Source organism: Anastrepha obliqua, chromosome 2, assembly GCF_027943255.1.
Source record: "Anastrepha obliqua isolate idAnaObli1 chromosome 2, idAnaObli1_1.0, whole genome shotgun sequence".
Taxonomy (NCBI): domain Eukaryota; kingdom Metazoa; phylum Arthropoda; class Insecta; order Diptera; family Tephritidae; genus Anastrepha; species Anastrepha obliqua.
The window spans coordinates 74,380,173-74,404,319 of record NC_072893.1 but is presented as its reverse complement, the minus strand read 5'-3'; the positions used below and the strand labels follow the sequence as shown (position 1 = coordinate 74,404,319).

General features: G+C 37.8%; 1 protein-coding gene across 1 annotated transcript in view; it reads right to left on the bottom strand.

Moving 5' to 3' along the window:
• Positions 1-23,671, bottom strand: part of LOC129237243 (dynein axonemal heavy chain 2) — a 31,819-nt gene extending 8,148 nt beyond the window's left edge. Inside the window, exons 1-9 of the mRNA XM_054871836.1 lie at positions 23,553-23,671; positions 22,764-23,474; positions 21,939-22,698; positions 18,425-19,514; positions 15,513-15,683; positions 14,884-15,394; positions 11,416-11,800; positions 10,840-11,283; positions 4,669-7,848 (exon numbers count right to left, since the gene is read on the bottom strand). Of these exons, the coding sequence (XP_054727811.1) occupies positions 4,669-7,848; positions 10,840-11,283; positions 11,416-11,800; positions 14,884-15,394; positions 15,513-15,683; positions 18,425-19,514; positions 21,939-22,698; positions 22,764-23,474; positions 23,553-23,649 (7,349 nt within the window). The 5' untranslated portion in view covers positions 23,650-23,671. The remainder of the gene's footprint in view (positions 1-4,668; positions 7,849-10,839; positions 11,284-11,415; positions 11,801-14,883; positions 15,395-15,512; positions 15,684-18,424; positions 19,515-21,938; positions 22,699-22,763; positions 23,475-23,552) is intronic.
• Between the last annotated feature and the right edge of the window lie 476 nt (positions 23,672-24,147).

The window sequence follows — 24,147 nt, the reverse complement described above, 5'->3', positions numbered from 1 at the left end:
GTTGCGTATTTAAGTAAACGAAGGTGTGCGTCGTTTGCAGATGATGTACAGTGTGATGTTTCGACAAAGTAGCAGGAAAAAATTATTCTCTTAGGTTTTTGGTCATTAAATGTAAGTAAATAAATAACATAAGCTTTTGTTAAATGCTTTTTAGAAAAATATTGACATTCAAAGCTTTTCAGTTTAATGTAAAAGTATTCTAAATGCGAAGAAAGTTTAGTACCAACTTACTAAAAAGTTATTTTTCTTTAAGTTTTCTAAGTTAATAAAGTTTAAAATGCGTAATAAAATACGAAAAATTTTTTTAGTATTATGGAAAAAAAAAATATATATATATATTTAAAATGTAATCACTTTCAGAAGCATTTTTAGTTTTACTGAATAATTCGTGGTAATTTCGTCCTTCTGACCTGTTTATTGGCGATTTTTCTAATAAATTCAGTACTAGAGTAATTTTGTGTCGTTTGGTCTTGGGGCAAAATAAGTAGTCTATGGAATAAGTCGGCGTTGATATGAATTTTTAATGTTTTTTGCGTAAATAATTCTCGGTACTTTTATCAACAGGGTTTTGCAATCTACCTCAACCTCTATTTGACGAGAAAGGTTCTGACTACTTGGGCCACAGTGACCTTGAATATGAAGCGATCACAAATCGGCATGTTCCACTTGGCTGGATACAAGGCAAAAGGTTCCAATATTTACTTTCATTGAGTGTCAGACTGGGTCTGACAATGTAGAGTCATTTACTATATCTAAAACAAACTTGGGGATCTTAACCCATATATCAAATAAACACTGTTGTAGAGCCATTTCCATTTTAGCACGAATATTTCCAAAGCATGAAAATAAACGCCAGGCTTTTCTGTCGAGTTCTATAATGGACGAATCCAGATTTTTGCCGAATCTTTATGATATTTGTTAGGCTGTCGTACCGAATGGGTTGGTGCGTGACTACCATTGGGTGGTGCCCAGAAAAAAGATATTCCTATATAAAAGAAAATATTTAATTAGAAAAAGTTTTTTCTAATATCGGTCACCCCTCGGCAAGCAAATGTTAACCTCCGATTATATTTCTGCCATGAAAAAGGTCCGTCGTTATATGTACAGTAGGCCGGGTCGATTTGTGGGGAGGCAAAAAAATCGCCCATTGCTCTGTGAAAATCATATTCTAGGGATCAAAATAAGACACTTTGCCGAAGGGACCATACCTCTAAAACGAATTCTGATGTCCCCCAATTTGGGTAGAACTTTTTAGTTTCTTCTCTCATGTAAAGGCCAAAAATGATGATATTTTGAAATGATTGTATGGGGAACCCTCCAAGGGAGTTCCAGGGGGTGTGCCACTGGCATGGGTGGATCGGCCGTCCAAAGTAAGTGGGGGTCGGTCATACATTTGGACTAGATTGAAGCACTCTAAATGGGTCAAAGTGGGATTTTTCGTTCGACCCAAATTGGGGGACATCAGAATTCGTTTTAGAGGTATGGTTCCTTCGGCAAAGTTTCTTATTTTGATCCCTAGAATACGATATTTACAGAGCAATGAGCGATTTTTAAATCGACCCGTCCTAATGCACATTGTACTCTCTTGTAAACGGACATCCAAGGGACTGCAAAATTTGTCCTCTAATGGGAAGTGTCCGTTTATGAGAAAGGAGTAAAAATAAAATAATTTGTGACTGATATAATATTTAATACTTAGTCAGTTTTATTTCCCAACATCAGAACAGATATAAAGATAAATATTTGTCAAAATAAACAGAAATTTCATTACTATACAGAAACGTGAGAAGTGGTCACTGTGATATACGCAATATAAGGAAATAACATTTAGTTTGCTCGTTCCTAAATAAGTTTCTTTATAACAAGTTAACTGGCCGTCAATCTCATTTTCTAGTTCATCTTCCGAAGAGTTGACCACCGAGAGTTGCCACTTCAATATTCATATTTTTTGCCTCTTCATCATTTATGAAGACTTGATAACATAAATTAAGACAGTGATTTGGGAAATTTGCTTCTCAAAATCAGCTTTCCCTAAACTATTTTTCACTGTCTGTAGGCTCAGTTGCTCCCACACCTTGTGAATGAAATAACAAAATTTTTTGACTTGGAGAACTTCAAGGCAGAGTTTGGAAGCTGTCCGCTTATGAGAGATCTAAAATATAATATCTTGGTTAGGGGAAAAAGTGTCTGCGTTCTTTTATGGAGGGTTGCCCGTTCAAAAGAGCAAACATTTTAGAAATCCCTAAGGAGTTTTGCGGTACTGAAGAAAGAGACCGCTTATGGGATGACGAAATACTCACTTATCAGATGTTATCAAGAATAAACTACATCGCTTTTGAAAGAAAATTATCAAGTAATTTTTTCAATATTTGACCAATAATGATCACGTGGCTGCCTCAAAAAATTGTGTGGATATGAATTTGAAATTTACAAAAAGCTAATCGAAATACCCTTACAATTCTCATATAAAATATTGTATTTTAAATATTATATTAGGTATTTTCATAACAGTGGCCTATTTTTGTACTAAGTATACGAAAAAAATGATTTCGGGAAATACTTTTTCATGTTATTTTGTCCACCTAGTTTGTTGAAATATTGCACTGTACACCATTGCCCATTGACCTTTGTATGTAAAGCGCATCCGGTGGCTGAATTAGAAATTAAAAGCTAAATTAAAAAATAATTACTAATGATAAACGTATCAGTAAAGTTTCAATGACTATTACAGAGAAGGCAAGTGCGGATTTTATTTTATTTTTAATTATTTCCTCTAATTGTTGATCGTTACATGTATGGTAATCCGATACCAGCATCAGGCCTCCGCACTCCGTGCCACTCGCTGAAGAAATGATGTCGGAATACTATTAACCTCTCAAACAATACTTTCTTTTAGTGCTGAGATGCTTGTAGGGGTTTGTTTCGCGGACTTTACTTTTAAGTTACCTCCATAGCGGCACGATTTGGCATCCTGTTAAGCCTGGATATGTTATCGAAACGGCTTATCAGTTTATTAGGGAAGAAATCATGTATAGGGTGATCAATTAAGAGGAGTTTTTTTCATTTGCGTTTTTTTTACAGATCGCGCGCGAGTTGTGGCAAACTGTCATCGTGGATTTGTTGAACAGCGTTTGGCATTTCATCATGGAAAGACTCACACCGCAACAACGTCTACAAATTGTTCAACTGTATTATGAAAATCAGCGTTCTGTGACAAATGTTTTTCGTGCGCTTAGACCGCATTATGGTCAACATAATCGGCCTGCCTTAAACACTATTCGACATAACTACCATCAACAAATTTGAATCCGAATATTCATTGGTGGATAATTCTCGACCGAATAGACCACGTCCAGCAAGAAGCATTGAGAATATAGCGGTTATAGTGTTATTCACGACATACCAGTCGAAATGCTCGAACGAGTGATTGAAAATTGGACCTTCAGAATGGACCACCTTAAGCGTAGTTGCGGCCAACATTTGAATGAAGTCATATTCAAAAAGTAATGTCAAAGAATGTCCTTTCAAATGATAAATAAAGGTTTTGAACATATATTAATTTACATTTTTGTTTTTTTTTTTAACTATTGAAAAAAGCACCTCATGATTGATCACCCTATAGTATCGTCATAGGCTCTCTGGTCGTGTGCTCCGTGGCGGAATCTTGTGACGCACCATGTGTGTGTATAGAAGGATGTCCTCTCATTATTGGCAGAAAATAATGTTCAGCATGCGCCGACCACAGAAATTACGAAACTTATTCCACTGCTTAACAATACACACCAAATCGTCAATTTGAGACTGTAAAATAGTTATGGATATTTTAATAGTAAGTTCTGTCTAGTGGACGACCAATAACTGCAGTTTTTCTCTTTTGAACTTCTATTTAAATGTAATTTGACCTCACCACTATAAAAGGTAGTGTTTCCCGTACCGAAGTCGCTCCGTCGTTTGTCTTAAGCCCTAGCACGATTTGAATTTTTCTCAATATTTCATACACAATAGCTTTTGAAAGTCCCAAGGCAGACGCTTTTTTGGGCACGGATTGGTGGGGATTATCGTACAAACATGTGGCGACTAGCTCAATATTTTCATTTGTTCTCGGTGTCCGGCTGGGCCCCGGCCGTGGGCTGAAAGACTCAAATCTTCGCTTGAGGCATCACATGAATAACGAATATTGTAACTTGAACAAAATTTACGACGAGAAGTTACACAAGTACCATATGCTTCAATTGCGAACCCGCGCACTGCAACATCTTAACCTAAATAATTCGAATAACGCAGCTAATGTGGTCTCCTCCCCACTCATAGCTCAGCGATTAGGGAGAAATTTTAAATTTAAAACCTAATTATGCTACCGGACACCCTGTACATGCATACTTATGTATTCACAATCAAGCTGATCGCTCAGTAGGGCGAAGCCCTTATCATTTTAATGAAACCAGTGAATTTTATTTGCGTTGAAAACGAAAAGATAATTATTTTGATGCCTGTCTGAACGATAATTAGCCTCTGTAGTAGAAAGAGCTACCGTTTAGAGACAACTTTAAATGGTAGTGCTCTCTGTTTGCTGAGAAACAAAATGGCAGAGAAGTTTGTTCTAATTTATAACTCTAATACCTAAACTGTGTTCTAATTCTTATTAAGATATTATATATTGGCACTTACTTCTCGTCATACTTCCAAGAGTCCGAAAGCAAGCTCTCCCATGGCATTAGAGTTCCTTGTGCCGGATCAACGTAATAGTCGTAAACAGTATCTTTGATGGGGAAGGAACTGTCAATCTCTCTTATGTAGGAATCAATGCGCAAGCGACTATCTTCATCAACCGATGCGCACACAGACCAAATGAGCGAGAAAAGAAACCACAATTTACTCATTGTCTCCAATTGTTCAAGATTTCCAGAAACGATACCATTCAGTTTTGTGGAAAAGGCCTCGAGCAGTTTGCACATTGACATAACCACATTCAATTGATTTGTCTTAACGATTTCCTTACAACGCTGTCGTTTGAATTCCAATACCTTATCCAAATAGTAGTCGAAATATTCGCGTAATAGTTTCACATGTTCCGGTAATTTTTGGCGAGCCACCCACGAGTTCACATATGGGCGCCAACCCCAGTCGTTGTAATCATTGTAGACCATACCGCAGCGCGAGACTGTCGCCGGTGAGGCTACTGCCAGGTCGGCAACTTCGAATAACAACGAAACTTGCGCTGGCATAGTTATGCGTTCGCTATTCACCAATGTTAAAATTTTGTTATCATCCATAACTGAATTCATGTTCTCAATCCAAACTGCGTCAACGGGTCCATCGAAGAGCAGCCACTTCTGCGTAGGATCTTCATCGGCGCATATCACACGCATAATCGAGCTAAGTACACCATCTAACCACTCGCCGGTCGCCAAATTATATTCACCGTACAATTCGGCTAAATTAAGAGCTTTTGGATTGACTGGATGCACAATGACCGCCTCCCAGCCGGGATGTTTATTCGCGTTCATACGTCCAAAGGCACCTTGTAGGCATTTCCATGTTACCGATTTTGCGGTGCCCGTATTGCCGATGATCATTGAGGAATGTCGAGAGTTTTTCGTCTCATACAATTCTATTATCTTTTTAATGGCGATCGGTATGAGCTGCAAGCCGTTACTACGTAGCTCATCCTCAATTGCGGTCTTGAAATCGCTATAGTCAATAACTGGGAGTGTAACGCCTGGAAAGATATCGGACATGATGCCATTGAATAGTGGCAAATCGTTGGCGGTTAAACGGGCCACATTCATATCGCGCATAGCCAAGTATACAATTTCCTCTTCGTTGGTATTTGGCAGCTGGCGTCGTTTGCGTCCGGCATAACGCAACAAGGCCACCATGGAGCGCAGTCCAAAATCATAGTGATATTGCTTCGACAATTGCTGTTTGGCCAATTCGTAGAGCGTAAAGACTTTGCGCGCCAGACTGCGTGTGTTTGTGAAGCCATCGGAGAAGAGCAGGTTCTCGGCTATGATTGCGTTGTCCGGCACCATCATTGCTATCGGTCGAAACATTGATTTCAAGTTGTCGGGCAGTTCTGTGCGGCCAGCATAGCCAGGATTCATGGTAATAAAGAGCCCCACAGTATGCTTAAGCTTGATTACACAACCTTCGAAGTTGAACTCGGTGAGTTTGGCGGAGAGCGCCGCCATGATGGACATAATTTGCTGCGCAACTACGGATAACACTTCGATATTAATGCGGTTGAACTCATCGAAACAGCCCCAAGCGCCAGTTTGCGCCAAGCCAGAAAAATTTTTGCCAATGCTCTTGTAGTCCAAGCCCTCAGAGCAATTCGTTACAATCACCCACATACCCAATGCTTTACCTAAGTCTTTAACAGTCTCAGTTTTGCCAGTACCAGCTGGTCCTTTGGGACTGCCACCACGATGCAAATTTAGTGCCGTTGTTAAAGTTATATAACAACGATCGGTGAGCGGAGTGATCACAAGTCGTCCAGAGTTGCCTGTGTACTCATACGCATACCAATGCTCCGTGTTGGTTTGTCGTATGACGCAGAGCTCGGACTCGCGATGCCAATAGAAGCGTAGCTGCGAGAACCACTCAAAGTGATTGACATCTTTGCAGTTAACCTTGTACATTCGTTCGATAACATCACGTCCATGTATCTCAATGGTGATCAGAGTATTTACTTTGAGGCGCATGATTTTCGCAAGATCTTTGCGACTCAGTTCTGATAATTTGGCCAACACCTTGTTCTGTTTGCGCTTTAGTTTGCGCAGTGGTTTCTTCTGATCGATCATCTTGCAATGGATGAGACTGCGTGTGCATTCGGTTGTCCATTGGATTTGGCATGTAGTAAGTAACATTTGGCCTGGCCATAGCGAGAGCCATTGTTCGCGATTGCCAATAAGCTTCTTGAGTGAGGCACGCGTTAGCTTAAGTTTTTCCTTCATAACGGCTAACATAAAATTCTCGACTACATTTAACCACTTTTCAGAAGGACCTTCAATATAAAGCACATTGAGAAATTCCACATATTCGCCATCGTCCGAGTACATGCCCATTGCCTGAAAACGACTCATCGTTTTTCCAACACGTTTTAATTCCAACTTGTACAAGTTATCAAATAGTTTCTTTAGATGAGGCTGTACTAAGTCAGGGCGTTTGGCATTGCCCAAAATCTCCAGCAAATCATCGTTCGAAATGAAATAAAAGCGTGGAAACAATTGTCGCTTGGACTCCAAATAGATTTCTAGTGCACGTTGTATAAGCTCCAAACGTTCGTCCATTTTATTGAAACGCTCGAGCAGAAACGGTGGCTTACGTAGATGTGTGGCGCGCACAGCGGACTTAGCATTAAACATTTTTGAACTAATCATACGAAACTCGTCGGTGAGTTCGACAAAGCGATTCGCCTCATTCGGCAATTGCTTACGTATATCTTCGCCGGTAAAGATATTCTCCAAATATAACCACTGACGTTGGACGTTCAACGCCATTTCTAGAGTCTCTGCAATATACGAGAGGGTCTTCTCCCAGTAGTCGACAATTTCGCTGAAAGGCTCCACAAAACGAGTGGACTTCATGGCCGATATTTGAACCATATGTTCTTCGAGCAACTGCATGCAATCTTCCACGTTCTTTATTCGATATATACCATCTCTATAGAATGCCATTTCGAATGATTGTTTACGCCAAATACTTGCAATATTCTTGATACCGTTTTCGATTTGCAATTCCATTGTGGCGGCATTTGAAGTATCCTGAATCTCTTCGGAATAAGCTTGAAAGTCCAAATTAATAATCAGTTCCAAAGTAAACTTTTTAGAGTTCTCATCAAAGTCTCTAAATTGGAAGAAATGGTTTACAGTAGAGTTTTCCAGAATGGAATTAGAGTGTAAATCATATTGAAGATTTCGAAGAAATCGCATGCCTACGGAATATGTTCTCTTTTTTCTAGTCGTCGAAGGTAATTTCTAACAATTACGCTACACAAAGTGAGTTGGTGGTATAGTTTCAAAATCCAGGTAGTAACTTCCGAAATGGGTGCAGATTGGAGCAGATGAAAATGAAAAAATCTTGGAACAAAGTTCTCACTTTTGGCACCATATATTGACAAGATTAACAAGTTTCAAACTTTGTGCAAGATTCATGAAAGTTCGATAAATTTTTATCAAAATTTCAAAGTTTGTAATCAAAATTTTTTAAATAAATTTGGGTATGCAGTTTTATAGCCCATTGAATTTTAGTCAAGTTTGAAAGCACTCATAATTATCGATGAGTTTTGATAAACTTTTTCCCTGCCGATGTTTCACATTTGGCCCGTATAACAAAATGTCGGAGAAAATGAAAAGAAAAAATTTGTCAAAAATCACAAAGAATTGTGAGCCACTTCTAATTTGCACTTTATTATGACAGAATTAAATAGGCTACAGAGCTGCATACCTAGAATACATTGGGTATAGGAATAAGTTTCCATCCTCGCAAAAGAGGTGTCGCTGCTGATACTATTTTTGTGCTAGCTCTAGTAATATACTGGCGATTTGAAGGTGTATATGTGAGATCTCGATGGTAGTATGATAGTTGACACTCGTTTGAAGCGTTAAGATCCTTTTTTATCTGACGTCAAAAATGTCTATGTTCGTTCCGAAAAAACAGCATTTGCGGGAAGTGATACTTTAGCATTACCTTTTAAAGAAAAGTACAGTTGAAACGTGTCGTATATTGATAAATATTTACGGTAATCACGCTCCATCAAATACATCTCGTTAAGAGTTGTTTCGACGCTTCCAAAAGTGGCAAGTGGCAATTTCGACGTGAGTGATATAGATCGCGAAGGGGCACCGAAAAAAACAACAACAATTATTGGATGAAGACGCATGTCGATGTCCCTTGTTGATATGTCCAAAAAGGTGAATGTTGACAGACCAACCGTCGGTAAATGTTTGCACGTGATGGGAACGATCCAGAGAGCAGGTGGCTGCCACATCAATTGATGGAGAGGGATTTCGAGAGACGTTTGTTGACGTGTGAGATGCTTCCTGAACGGCAGAAAAGAAAAGGTTTGCTGCATCGCATCGTCACTGGCGATGAGGCGATGAAAAATAGATCTATTATGATAACCCTAAGCGTCGAAAATGTTGGAGCCTGCCAGGTGAACCAGGTCCATCGTGCTTTAAAGGTAATGTTGTGCATCTGGTGAGACCAGAGTGCGGAGTGCAAGAGTCTTTCCAATCAGAAACGTTTTTTTGATAAAAATTTATGCGATGAAATCTATAGGTAAAAGATGGGTCGTAAATTCATGTATTGTACACTGGCTGTATATTGCGGTTATGAGGCCCATCCTCTTCTACGGTACCTGTGGTGACCCACATTAGAAAATATCACAGGAGCACTGCCTTCTACCCCAACAAAGACTCTCGAAATTCTATTAGACCTGCTCCCCATAGTTATCTACCTAAAATTTTAAGCTAATTGCAACACAATCATAGTGAATGCCTGCCTACCTAAGAAATATTTCGGATTTGGGCATTCAAAAGTTCTTGGAACTCTTCTGGGTACTTATAGGGAGCTACACTACACTGCTGCATAATTCTATTTTGAAAATGATTTTTCCACATGAACCCCAGGATGATGTGAATGGGATAAAGTTAAGGATCTTGACCCACGGTAAGTACCTATATTCACTGACTCAAGACTAAATAATAAGATCGGGAGTGACTTTCGCTCAGAAGTGCTACAACTGAACTTAAGTCTACGACTACCTGACTACTGCAGAGTGTTTCAAGTTGAGTTAATAGCTATAAAGGAGGCTGCGTTGAGGGTCAAGAACTTGCAGTACAACCGATCACTATTTAGTCTGAGAGTCAAGCTGCCATATAATCTCTACAATTCAATAATACTTCTTCCAAAGCAATAGTTGAATTTAGAGATTTTCTTAATGAGCTGGTTAAGCGGTGTACCACGAACGCTGTTTGGATGTTTGGACACAGAGACGTTCCTGGAAATTGCATCGCTAGGAGGGGAACTGATCTCAAATCAGTCAATTCTGCCCAATACGCAGGGCATCCTTTTATGCTTTAAACTAGATCTGGATCAGGTCGGTCTACATAACGAAATTCAATAGTAGATGGGCGACGGAGTCCGCTTGTGAGGTAACTAGACAGGTTTGACCAAGGAATTCGTCCCTCATCAATCTAGACTGGCCTACAATTAGTGCAGTAATTGGTATAATCACTGGGCACTGCTTAATTGGTACACGTGAGAAACGCAAATGACTTCTGTTGCAGTTGCAAGAACGAGGTGGAGAGCATTGAACACATCCTTTGTCACTGCCCCATTCTTGCCACAATACGATATTGCTGTTTAAACGCTTATTCTGTCAAGATGACTTGGAATCGGCAGCTATCGACAATAATTTATCCTTTATTCGAGGAATGAAATGGTTTCTGAATTAGAAGGGAAACTTGAATCCAAACTAGTGGTATCGCCATGGGATCCCAGGCCTAAATGAGAGCCGCAACCACGATAACCAAACCTAATTTATGAGATGAAATACCCACGTAAAAAAAATATTTGCAATAATATTTCCGCATGCCATGAAATTGACAGTTCATATGCGTTAGCTCAGCGCAAATGGAGATGTGAGGTACTGTGGAACTATACTTTTCATACGCTTTTGTACGACGCGGCATCCCGCAAAGTTTTACATATCGTACAATAACGCGCTACATGGCACTCAATGTGTTAAACAAGTCATAATTGGATAACCGTAGAAGAATTTTCTCCTTCAATATGATTCCACTCTTAAACATAATGCCCTTGTCGATTATTTACACGCCAACAGTTCCTCGCACGGCATCCCAGTGCCGTTTTCTCATGCATGGATTCTTGAGTGCCGTTATTAAGGGTAACGTACGCCGAAAACTATCCACATTTTTCGTGGTCACCTGCAACATATCCCAATTGCGATCCATATAACGTTTATTTAATATATTGAATTCCTTATACAAATTGATAGCCGTATCTTCCATTTCGTCAATGTTGGTTTGCCAAAAGTTGGAGGCACGCCATTCATCCCATGCCGTTTGCCACTCCATTATAAGCTCCCAAATACCTCTAATAACTTCTAATTCATTCTGTAATTTTTTCAAATCCATATTTTCGGGTTGATTGATATGAAAGGTACTTAAATCGTCAATTAAACCCTTCTGGAATTTGAAGCAATCTTGTACTTTATTATCAATAATTTTCAAATATTTGAGTGCAGTTTTTGGTTTGCTGTGGAGTAATGGGAGAAGGGAGAAAAGGAAATGGAATGAAAGGGAATAAATAATGTCTAAAAGCTACATAAGATTGGCAAATTGGAGAAAAACCATAGAAATTAAAAATTAAGTAAATGAAAAATTTTACGTTTGCGAAGAGGTCGGTAGTTTGACCAAAAAATCGGCTAGAAACTCCTTCATGACTGTCTTGAATTTGTCAGCTTGTCGCAGTAATACTTTCTTAAATTCTTCTCGTGTCGTATCTAGCATATCGCCGGAATCTAACAAAGTTTTCAAATATGCATCCCACTCAGCTTCAAATTTAGTAACCAGCTTGCGTGTTGTATCGGGTATTTCAACCAAGAAACGATCGAGCAATTTGAAAAGATCGAACATTGCAGGAAATTCCGCTTGTTTGCGTGGGGCATCATTGAAGAGGAATTCATAAAGTTCCGTGGCTTCACGGGCCTCTTTTAGATTACGTGGTACTATTTGAATGCGCTCGCCATTTTTCCGCATGTAACGGTATACACCTTGAAATAGAAAAATAAATGAAACAAAAATACTGTCAAAATTGGTATTGAATAGTTTTTGCAAATGTTTAATTGTGGCTTAAAGCCTAAAGGCAAAAGTCAAGTACAGTTGGTAACAGAAGTGAGTATACACCGAATACGTTTTCAATTTTCACCTAATCGATGCCTTTAAACAACCTAAGTTATAAGAAAATTGATTTTCGACTAGTTTTTCGGTATGGTTTCCAAGGCGGCTAAAGTTATAGATGATTTCGCCGGCAACGTCATTTGGCATTTAATATCGTCCAGCTGAAAAGAAAGACTTTCCAGTCTCTTGCCAGACCGGTCGGTCGCCTTGAATAAGTAAGTCACCTGTGGATTAATGCCGCCCCTATGTGGCGCTTTTCGGTATTATTCACAAAGGCGCTGAACCAGAGGTGAGTCTTATAATTCAGCAAAATTTGAACAAATTTTCGTTAAGCACTTATTTTGGACATATATTTCGAAAATTTTTAAACGATACGCCGTTTTAAAGATATTCTTATATTATTATGAAATTTCGAACAGTATTAAATGAATTGTCTTAGTGACAGGGGTTTTGCTAATTTAAAACCGTATTGCAATATGTTGAAGTTTAAACACTGTACCTGTGCGGGTCACATGTATGTACATACATACAGCGGTGGTCAAAATAACAGCAGCATCACATATTGCAACTTTTGAACTATTTTATAATCCTTTATTTAACTTTTCGTAATTTTTTTATAATGTTTTGTTTAGAAGAAAGCAGATAGTTCCAGTCTGCATTAACTTGACATTTTTTTGACAATTAATCTTATTGCCGATTTGCCTTAAAAGTGCTCCTATTTAAAAAAATTACAAATTTTTTAATTTCTTAAATTAAAAAAAAATATTTTTTGGTGATTAAATTAAAATTTTATCTTTAAAATATGTCCTTCACAAGAAAAATCTTTTTATTATTGTGTTGTCTAAATTTTATGTTTTTTGTTTTATGTAGGTCTCATCTAAAGAAACCTGAAGTGGCCCCGGAAACCATGACAACAACAAAGATCATGAAACTAGACGTTGCAATTACAGCACACAATTTCGAAAAATTCACCAAATTTTCTTCAAAATTTTAAACTCTCTATTCAGAGTTTTTATAAAAACTTTCGGCATGTAATTTAGTAGCAGAAAAGCGTTTGCGGCTTTTGCCTTTCTGAGTTTAAGGATCTGTACACAAGAAAGCTTTTATACTTGTATGTATGTATGCTTTCGTAAGGTTTAAGCTGGAGTATGGAATCCGACTTATGAAATTCACAATAAAGGGTCTAACAAAAGTGACGCGTATGCCAGTAGTGAATAATTTCTAGACAGTACCTCTTTTTATATAATCTTTGATATTTGTAGACAGAGTAGACAGATTTCCAATTTATGCGATAGAACAACGCGTTAAAATTATTGAAATTTATTGTGAAAATGGTGGAGTTTTAAGAACAACGTATCGCAAAATTCGTAACTTTTTTGGTGGGAATAATCGACCGAATGAGTCGACTTGATGAAATTGAATGAATGTTGAAAAAGTGTAAAGAAACTGGTTCTATCGCGGATATAAAAAGGACGGGCTTTAAAACAATATCTAGGCGCCTCCTTTGAAATACCCTTTTGAAGAGTAGAGACGGTGCAAAAAGAATTTTTCCAATATTGCTTATCGTAAATTAAATTTGATTTCAAGAGGCAAACTCTTCAAAACAAAGTAATTATCTCATTTATCTCATTCATTGTCATTTAGTATTGGAATTAATAAAAATTAAAGTGCCCGATAAAAAATCTGCGGTGACATAATATATTTTTCATTGACACCTACGAAACCAATTATATCCTGAATGGGTCTATCAAATGGACTCTCATTGAATGTAATAAATAAGGGTGATTTTTTAAGAGCTATAGGAAAGTAAAACACATGTAAAATTCAGAAAAATGCATACAATTTTTATTTAAATCGATAGTACAGTTCATATAATTTAATGTTTGAAGATTATTTCATGCAAATGTTGACCGCGACTGCGCTTTAAATGGTCAATCCGCTTAGTCCAATTTTGGCATACTCCTTCCAATTTTTCGGCCGGTATCTCATATATAAATGCTTTAATGTTGTCTTCCAATGCGTTCATTGAATCAGGCTTGTCTGAATAGACATGGGCTTTAACATAGCCCCACAAAAATTGGTCCAAAGACGTTATATCGCACAAGCTGGGTGGCCAATTGACAGGTCCCGAACGTGAAATAAAATGTTCACCGAACTCGCCTCTCAACAAGTCCATTGTTACGCGTGCTGTGTGGCATGTGGCACCGTCTTGCTAAAACCACATGTCATGCAAGTCAAGCTCTTGCGTTTTGGGCAAAAAAAAGTTGGATATCATTTCACGATAGCGCTCACCATTCACAGCTACGTTACGATTCGCAGCATCTTTGAAGAAGTACGGTCCAATGATACCTCCAGCCCATAAACCGCACCAAACTGTGACCTTTTCTGAATACATTGGTAGCTCTTGCAATTCTTCTGACTGATCTTCACTCCAAAAACGATAATTCGGCTTATTTACGTACCCATTGATCCAAAAATGAGCTGCGTCGCTGAACACAATTTTTCGATAAAAAAGTGGATCTTAAACTTTAATAACAGAACACGCATTTTTATAATAAAATTCAATGATTTGCAAGCGTTGTTCGTTTATAAGACGATTCATGGTTAAATTATAGACCAAACTGAAGATGTTTGACAGTGAAACAAAACACGAAACGTGCGTCAGCAGTTTAAACCAACTGTTTAAAAAGATAATAGCTAAAAAATTACCCGTTATAATAACTGTGAAAAACAAATTGACCAAATAAATTGATATTCAAACTCAAATTAAAAACTATGTAATTTTTAAGTGGCTCAAATCACGTGTTGATTTTTGATAGTTTTTTTTTTATTCACGGTGTTATGCATTTTCATGCGTATAAAAAATGTTCCAAATTCGGGCTGCTGTTATACCTATAGTACTGACCGTCATTATGTACATGTATGTGTGCATATCTCATGAGTGAACACCACTTACCATTTATTTTGGTGGTTGCACGTCGTAGCAACAATTTAACATTCAACATTTGCCATTTCTCTATATAGTCCATTACAGTGTTCTTAAGAAAGTTCTGATTCACCAAGATAAAGTACACATTTACTATGGAGTCCTTAATACCAATTTCATCAGCCAAAACGCTATAATATTCAATACTCTGTTCAAAAACACGAGCGCTCTGATTCGTTGACAGTATGGACTTTGTAAATTCAACATCCGTTTTCTCCCAGACATCGTGATAATAACGCCAGCCTTTCAAAAACGTTTCAATCTCTTCTTCATTGTATTTCGATTCATATTCCAGTGAAGATTGTATTTGTTTAGATTCCTTATCATTTGCAAAAGTTATGGAAAACAATGGTTGTTGATACTCTTTTGGCAATTTAAGTTTCGCCGTTAGCCTAGGGAAAACCGCCAAACTTGTGCTAACGCGCTCGGACATTTCCGAAAAAAGTTTAATGATATCTTTCATGGGTGGATACAGTTGTATCTAAGCAAAAAGAAAGCATGAGTGAACATAAGTGCGGTATTAAAAATATATTAAGTTTAAGCACAAATGTACTATGCACATATGTATTCACGTATGCACAGCATTTGTTAACTATTACCTTGCCGTCCACAATATCGACCTTTACAATGAGTATGGGCGATGGAAGTATATCACCTTGAGAGCGTACTAAATTGTATACGTTCAGCAAAGAGTTGCGAGCACTGGACAATAGTGCCGCATTCAGCATATTATCGAATTGGGTGACATATCCATACCACTCAGTTTCCATCTTAGAAGAATAACGAAAAGAAAGTTCAGGATGTGATAAAATGGAATAACAAAATTTTAAAAGCATACACTAATAAAATGGTCGAATAAACTAAAATGAAATTTTCCACTGGGTAAAATTACTATAGCATAGGGACTTATTGATAAGACTCAAAAATTCATTTTTTTAAGAAAATATAGGCCATTCCCATAAAAAAACTATGTAAATCTAAGTTTCAAACTTTGTAAAACTGAAAAGAAATTAAAATATTTGAAACTTTTAAGCAGAATATTTATAGAAAGAGTATGCAGTTTACTAAATAAAAAAAAAATAATACTTCTACGTACACGTCTATTATGTGTTTTGCCGAGCTCCTCCTCCTATTTGTGGGGTGCGTCTTGATGCTGTTCTACAAATGGAGACACCTACAGTTTTAAGCCGACTCCGATGGCAAATGGTCTTTTTCATGGCAGAAACGCACTCGGAGGTTTGCCCTTGCCCATCGAGGGGCGACCGCTATCAGAAAAAAAACTTTTTCTATCAAAAACTTTTTTTCTACTTATACTCCCGAATGGTACCAACCCATTCGGTTACGGCGATCGCCGCAGTTTTAGAGACCACTGAATCGCATTGATATTTGACAATTTTTTTGATGACGATGCTTTGATTGTTCAAAAAATATTTACGTATTGTAGAAAACGAATGAATTGCCAATACCTGCCATTATTGCAATAGTTATTTAACGCAGTATAAATGTAAGTATTTCAGATACTTTTTAGCGAGCTTTTTGTTTACTTTAAATTTATTGTGAATAAAATACTGCCATAGTATTAAGCAGGTAATCATTGCCTTTTTCTTAACGTTAGGTTTTTGTTTGCAGTCCAACTATTTCGCTGCACAGATGACTAGTCATGGAATCAATAAAAACGCGCTGTAGGTGTAGATAAGTAGATAGCATTACAAATGTAGATACTCCTCAAAAGCAAGAGATATAGAGTCATATCGGTCCTAAAAACAGCCGTGAAGAATGAGCAGGTAAATTTTAGAAGATATTAGACTGGGGAAAAAGAAATCCATTATTTTTGCGTACAATTTTTGCGCAAATGGTTTAAAACTGTTTTATGGAGGATCTTTAGCTCCTGGGCGATACTACGACTTCGATGTGATTTTATCGACATTTCAAACAAAACACATCATTTACACAAAAATATGATTCTAAGCTAAATCATACGTTTTACGCATAATATCTAATTATTTAACTCTCTGAAAATTATAATTTCAAAATATAATAAAAAATAAATAAAATTAAACAAGCAAATTTCATACATAATTAACATATTAAGTTGGGGAATAAGTTCGTAGCGTTTTTACCGAAGATTTTTGTTTAAACAAAAAACAACAATTATATAATATCAATAATTTATCGTGGTCTTCTTTACATGACGATCCAACTTGACTATCGGCTTTGGCGTATCTTTTTTCCCACTCCCACTCCTTTCTTTGCTTCATATTGATGTGTAGGCACCATTTCTCATCTCTCGTGACGATTTGGTACAAAAAGCGCTGTTTATGACTGCGTGTTGCTCGATGGCGTGTGAGATGCTGAGAAGCATTTTGAAGGTGACTTTCTTTGTTTTGTTCGTTGAATTTGTGAGGCCCTCAGACTCTAAATTTTTCGGTTAATCGCATTGAATGAAGGTGATTGAGAATCGTTTTATTATCGCAGCTCATTTTCCGCTTATTCACGACCGTTCCTCCTCAAAAGTGATTTCAGACGTTCTTCATCGAATTCAGAAGGCCTTCCGCTGTGGGACGTGTCATAGATGTCAAAGTCACCAGTTTTGAATTTTGGAAACTATTTCCATGCTCTAGACTCGTTTATGACCCCTTCTCCATAGACGTCGCAAATGTAACGGTCGCAAATTTTGACCTCGATGAAAAGCAAAGAAGTCAAAAGTGTTGATGTTTGCCTCTTGGGCATTTCATTTCTAACCCTTAAAGCTAACAAAAAATTTAATATCTCAAACATATAATTAATATAGTTTTGTAAGGCAGAAAGAGTTCTTTCGAATTAATACTTACCCTTTGTCAAACAGCAAACAAATCATCGTAAAATGAAAGAAAATATAAAAACGCTATGAACTTATTCTCCAACCCAATCTATACTATAAAGGTGAATGTCTGTACGTTGTCCGCGCATCACTACGAAACGACAACACCAAATGACGTAAAAATTTTTATACATTCATATTTTCACCCAATGAAGGTTATAGGCATGTTTTTATGATGGAACTACCTTGTCACAGCCCCCAGGCCGCGCCACCACTCTCATTCGTCACTAATAATCGAATATTTGCTTAAATTTAATCTAAAAAATCTTAGTTTTTCCTATTTCCCACTATTTATAGCACACTCTAGACTTCATAATCCGCATAAGCTGTTCAACTATGACCCAAGTGCAAAGTTCAAAAACGGTTTGAGATAGAAAATTAATAAAAATAATTTTGCTTGATATTTTTCTGATTGGTTGTTTTGATTTTATTCAACGAGGCATAGCAACGGACGCCGGGTATTGTAATATTATGGTTATTAACAAAAAATTATTTTCTATGAAATTATTGTTTGTAATTCTTTTATATACTATACATATCCTAAATCCCTCAAAACTACTTCTACGCGAGCGGGGCCGCGGGTTAAAGCTAGTATATAAATATTTAGAAAACTCGAGGATTTATTTGAAAAAAAAAAAAACATGTACTCACCTCATCTAAAACCGGTTGAAACTCAGTGAATACGGCAAAGAGTAGATCCACAATTGTATCGTAGTGGTCCATAATAGCGTTCGTCGCTCTACGAATAGCAGACTGCAGTGTTAACTCGAATACTGGCAATTCCAGAGCTCCGCTTAAAGCTATCTTCATCAAGGGTGTGTCGCAGATTTTCTCACATGTCTTCGCAATTTGGCGATTGGCACGTTTGTAAATGTCCAATGAGTCCTGTAGTTTCTTCGTATGCTTTGCACAGTCTGCTATATAAGCATCACTCAATTCACCACTCCACGTGAGCTTAAATAGGCCGGGTGATATTTTCCGATCGCATGCATATATCAGTGCACGAAATAGATTTCTCTCCTCTTCCGAAAGAGCGGCCAGTATGCGATTGTAGTCCAAACACACCGTAACGACACTATTATAGACAAATTGTAATGTGTTGTAGCGATCGTAAACCTTACGAATTAGCGCTGGTATTTGAAAGCCAAGCTTCTCGAAATGTCGCGCTTGTTCACATATGCTCAACACCGTACGATCCATATTACATTCGAGTAGGCCACGTTTTACCTTGCTGCGCACGAGCAGCGTACGTTCCAAACGATTTTCTAGGGTGCTACTACTGCAATTTGTTACCCATTCATCGAATGCTTTTCGGATTTCTTTCGTAAAGTCCTTTTTGAGATTTTCAAATTTTTCGAGCACAATTTTTGCCTCGGGCACCACCGGCAGCCAGTCAGAAGTGTTGAGTCGATCGCGTAGCCATTGAAGACGCTCGAGATTAACGCGATAGCCAATGGCACGGGAAACATAATATGGGATCCAAGATTCGTGCACCTTTATACGTTCTATTAACATTTTCGTTGTGTCTGACATTTCTTTGTCGAACATTAGCCAGACATCACTCACTTGACGAAGGTAAGTTTTGCGTATACTGGCGCGATAGGAGTAAAAGAGTGTTACATTCAGTACCTCGAGACCCTCCTCGATATTGCAGATGCGTTGAAAAACATTCGACATGAGGCGTTGTATGGTCTCTTCAAAGCTTAATACAGTGCGGCGATATTTTAAGACCTCTTCATACCTGTCAGGAAGTGAGAAAAACATTAATGTGTTGAGAATTGTATTTAATAAAAATAAAAGAATAAGGAAATGCAAGGCGGTCGCCGTAGCCGAATGGGTTGTTGTATGACTACCATTCGGAAGTGCGTAGGTTCGAATCTCCGTGCATGAATATCACAAAGAAAAAGTTTTTTCTAATAGCGGTCGCCCCTCGGTAGGCAATGGCAAACCAACCTCCAAGTGTATTTCTGCCATGAAAAAGCTTCTCATAAAAAAACCATTTGCCGTTCGGAGTAGGCTTAAAACCGTAGGCCCCTCTATTTGTGAAACAACCCTAAGCCGCAGAAGGAGGAGCTCGGTCAAACACATAACAGAAGTATACGCGTCAGTTATTTATGCCTTAGTATCGCATTAAATGTTTTTAAGGAATTTTGTGAACCGTTCGTTATGAAATCTTCTGCTCAGACTAGGTTTCGAAGTAATATTTTTGTCTATCAGATACATTGCTCTGAAACTTCTGAGGACGACACAATGATCTGGGTTGTTGTCCATTGCACTTTAACATACAAAAATTCCTCTTTTGTTATATGTATCTAAAAGGGGTCCCAATCCTGATATCTGCCACTAGATCTATACATCAGTGGTAAGGTGTATTCTCGTGTATGGAATAACTTTATGTCTCAAGTAGTAAGACAGTGTACGTTATTTATTCACCAAAGTGCAAAGGTTTGTGTGATTGGAGATTATATGATAAGTGAAGGGAGGCTTTTAATGTTATTTTGTAAATTTTTTTTGACGATAGGCCCGACACAGCCCGTGTACCTCTCTTTGAGAGAGACTTTGCCTTGGAAACCTGAAACTTCCGAGCACTCTTGCCTATTCAAAAAGTTTGGCTTTCTTCAGAGCAGCATAGCTCATCGTACTCTTATCTCGTTTCCAGAAAGCTACATAAGAATGCCAATCAGCGAAATGTAGAGGGGAATTTAAACACTTCATCTGATAGCGTAGCTCTTCATACAAACAGATCGAAACTTGATAATTGTATAGGATATGGTATCTTCTCGTAAATTCCATCCCGAAGTCTCTCATTCCTATTGCTTGATTACTGCACTATATTCTAGTATAATGTAAACGAGGTTGTAGAGCATCTCTGAACAGGGCCAATAGAAGCAAATGTTTTATTCCTTAGCTTTATTTGGAGCTCCCCTCTTTAGACTTATTTATATTTAAGATTAGTTCTAAGCTTGCGCGGGACCACTCAAGATGGCTAAACAGAACATGCTCCACACCATTTATGCAGTAGATTTTAAAAAACTGTCAGCCAGATAAGCATATAAGGTTCTTGGTTATCCAAGTTTATGTTTCTGGAAAATAATTCATTGGTAAACTGTTTCTTAGAGAATTCTATATAGACAAGCTGATGAGTGATGGAATCAATGTGCGACTTGTAAACCGAAATTGTTCACGAAGCGTGTACTTTCTGAGAAGGTTAAATACTCTGTTGTTGCGGTGCTAATATGGAATGTTTAAAGAAAACTATTTTTCATCTTTTATGTAATATAACTAAAAGGTAATGTACAAAAGCCGGCGATCATCGTAACCGAATAGGTTTGTACGTCACTACCATTTGGTAGGTCCCCGGTTTGGAAACCCACTATGGGCATGAAACACATGAATGATGGAAAGGTTTTTCCTAATAACGGCATAACTCTATTTGTGGAACAACATCGAGACACACGCTCACAAATAGGAGGAGGAGCTCGGCCAAACACCCAAAAAGGGGGTACGCGCCAATTATGTATATATATGCCACCCTAATAGAACATTGTTGAAAATAAACTATTCCTCATTTACTATGTAAGATGTATAGTATGGTGGAGACACCTTTTCTGCCCACCGTGTCTCTTTAAAATGCTTGATTAGATTCATCAGGCACTCAGCTTAATTCAGAAAGAACAGAACGAAGGAAAAATTAATCTATCTCTCACTATGATCTGAATATATGTAGATCTTTATTTTTGTCCTAGGTGATTATAATTCGGAATTCATCGAGAGAACGTTGGTTCGAATCTCGGTGAAACACCAAAATTAAGTAAAGCATTTTTCTAATAGCGGTGGCCCCTCGGTAGGCAATGGCAAACCTCCAAGTGTGTTTCTGCCATGAAAAATCTCCTCATAAAAATATCTGCCGTTCGGAATCGGCTTGAAACTGTAGGCCCCTCCATTTGTGGAATAACATCAAGACGCACACCACAAATAAGAGGAGGAGCACGGCCAAACACCTAAACAGGGTGTACCCGCCAATTATACATATATATATATATATATATATATATGTGCTGCTTTTCCCAGCTTTGACCACTTTCATATACCTACCTATCTCAACCTTCGTCTATGGTGTGGTGTAAATACATTTTTATCTCATATGAGTTCGGTTTTCACTTACCACTCATTTTTGTTGACATTCAATATTAGCTCTTTGGAATCGTGTTCCAAAGCATCCAGTAATATCTTAAACTGCTTCTCAACACCTTCCGCAGTTCTTTCAAACTCCTCGCCGTTCGTTCCGCCAAACGTTGGTTTTGGTATTGCCTCGGTTTCATCCAAACGTCCAAACACAATCATCGATTCACAGATGTCAATTAGATCATTGAGACGTTCAATAAAGGCGTCGACATGATTGAAGATCATAGCGTTTTCTAAATCCCAACCAATTGCAGGTTCTCGCGCAGCATGCTTCTTGGACATTAACTCATAAATGGCTTTATATGACAGACAACAATCGATTGCCATATTTGCCATACGTATGCCAAAACGTGAATTGCCTTGCAACACCAGATCAACATTGACTTGATCGAGACAAAACTTAACAATCTGATTGCTGAGATTCCGAAAAAGGCCAGTAATGAGATCGCGACGCTGGTAAAATTCAGAGTTCAACCAAATATAACGAATGATATTTACAATGCGTGGTATTAGTGCCGGTACGGCAGCAGGTGATTCGGCTTTGTCAATAAGTGAGCAAGGCTCTATGAGCAAATAGAGATATTTAATATTTGATTTAGCTTCTTCCATTTCATTGTGGCACTCTTGAATAAGCTCATCCACTTGTTTAATATAAACAGAATGAGAAATACGTAGCACTTGAATGATTTGTTGTACGTCTTCGTGTTGTAGCTGATTGTCCAAACCTTGAAGTACTTCAACTGCAGATAAAAAATATAAAAAAATTATATATACAAATGAGTGTAAAACGTTTTCATTTGCTCACATCGATACAGCCAAAACTCGTACTCCTCCGGTGGCACTACGAAATCATGCTGAGCCACAAGTGTCTTATCATTCAATAATGTACGTATCTGTGTCGTCCAATAAACCACAATCGATTCCAGATTTTTGACGAACTCGCGATCATGTTGCACGCCGGGACGTGAGACTTGCTTCACCACATAAGGCACATACAAAACTGTCAAACCCGCCATTTTGTAATGCAAGCTGGTGAGGTAGCAGAGAAATTTATCCATTGCTCTACAAAAGCGACTCTTAATATTGTCGTTCCAGTCTTTATAATTCCGAAATATTGGCTGATATACATATTGCATAATCTTCAACAAACAGCCGTCAACGTCCTCTTGCAAGGAACCAAAATAAATCTCATCGTGGAAACCATCTACAGTGAAGATTTGGTTAGGCTTGCGCACATAGTAATTAATATCGGCCACCGGTACCAGCGGAAATCCCAAACACACACTAATTACATTGCGATCGTAGAAGATCGTCATTAGCGGGTTATTCACCTCCATAAACCAACGTTTGATGCCATTGAGCGTTTCTTCAGTCCAGTCGCGATGATCCAAACCGAACAGCATTGTCATGCGTTTCACATACATGACGAGCTTATTCAGGTCCTCTTCGCTATATTCTGGCACTGGGATGACGGGCGCAGTTGGCAGTAGGTCCTTTTTCTTTTTCTCGGCAGCCTCTGTATAGAATAAAATAATTGGATGGCGTGTGAAAAAAATAAAATTGGTGAACGTTCCGCAAATAAATTGCAAAATACCTTGTTCATCCATCGAGGAACTACTGGACATGCTAAGTGCATCTCCTGCGGCACCTTTGTCCATATCCTTATTCGCAGATTTGTCTTTCGTGGACATTTTGTTGATTGTAAGTAACGTCTGTTCGCCTCAAAAGTTCATTTAGATATGTGAAAATTTTTGAAAGTTATCTGGCAGATATGCAACAGTTTCCATGAGGCCATGATTTTGTTGTTAAAGCAAAGTTATGTTGCTATTGTCAAATCGAAAGGAGAGTTTGTTTATTCAGGTTGCTTAGCAGCGCTATTTGGGGGTAATTTGTTTGTAAACAATATATGGTAAATAAACATTGTAAATTCTGTTTCCAGGAGCAACACACACAGCTGATATAGTTTTTGTTTTGATTTTGAATTTCTAAACAAAACCCAAAATAATTATTTTCATCTATTCAACTTTATTTGAAAATATGTTTTATTTTTGAATTCATAACTAAATTTTATAAACTGCTTGCCATAGTTTAAAAACTGTTATCAATGTTTTATCGTAAGTTTTTCTGTTTTTAAAAATGTATTTGGTTCTTCTTTGGTGTATTTTTATTTTTTAAATGTTCCGAAATCT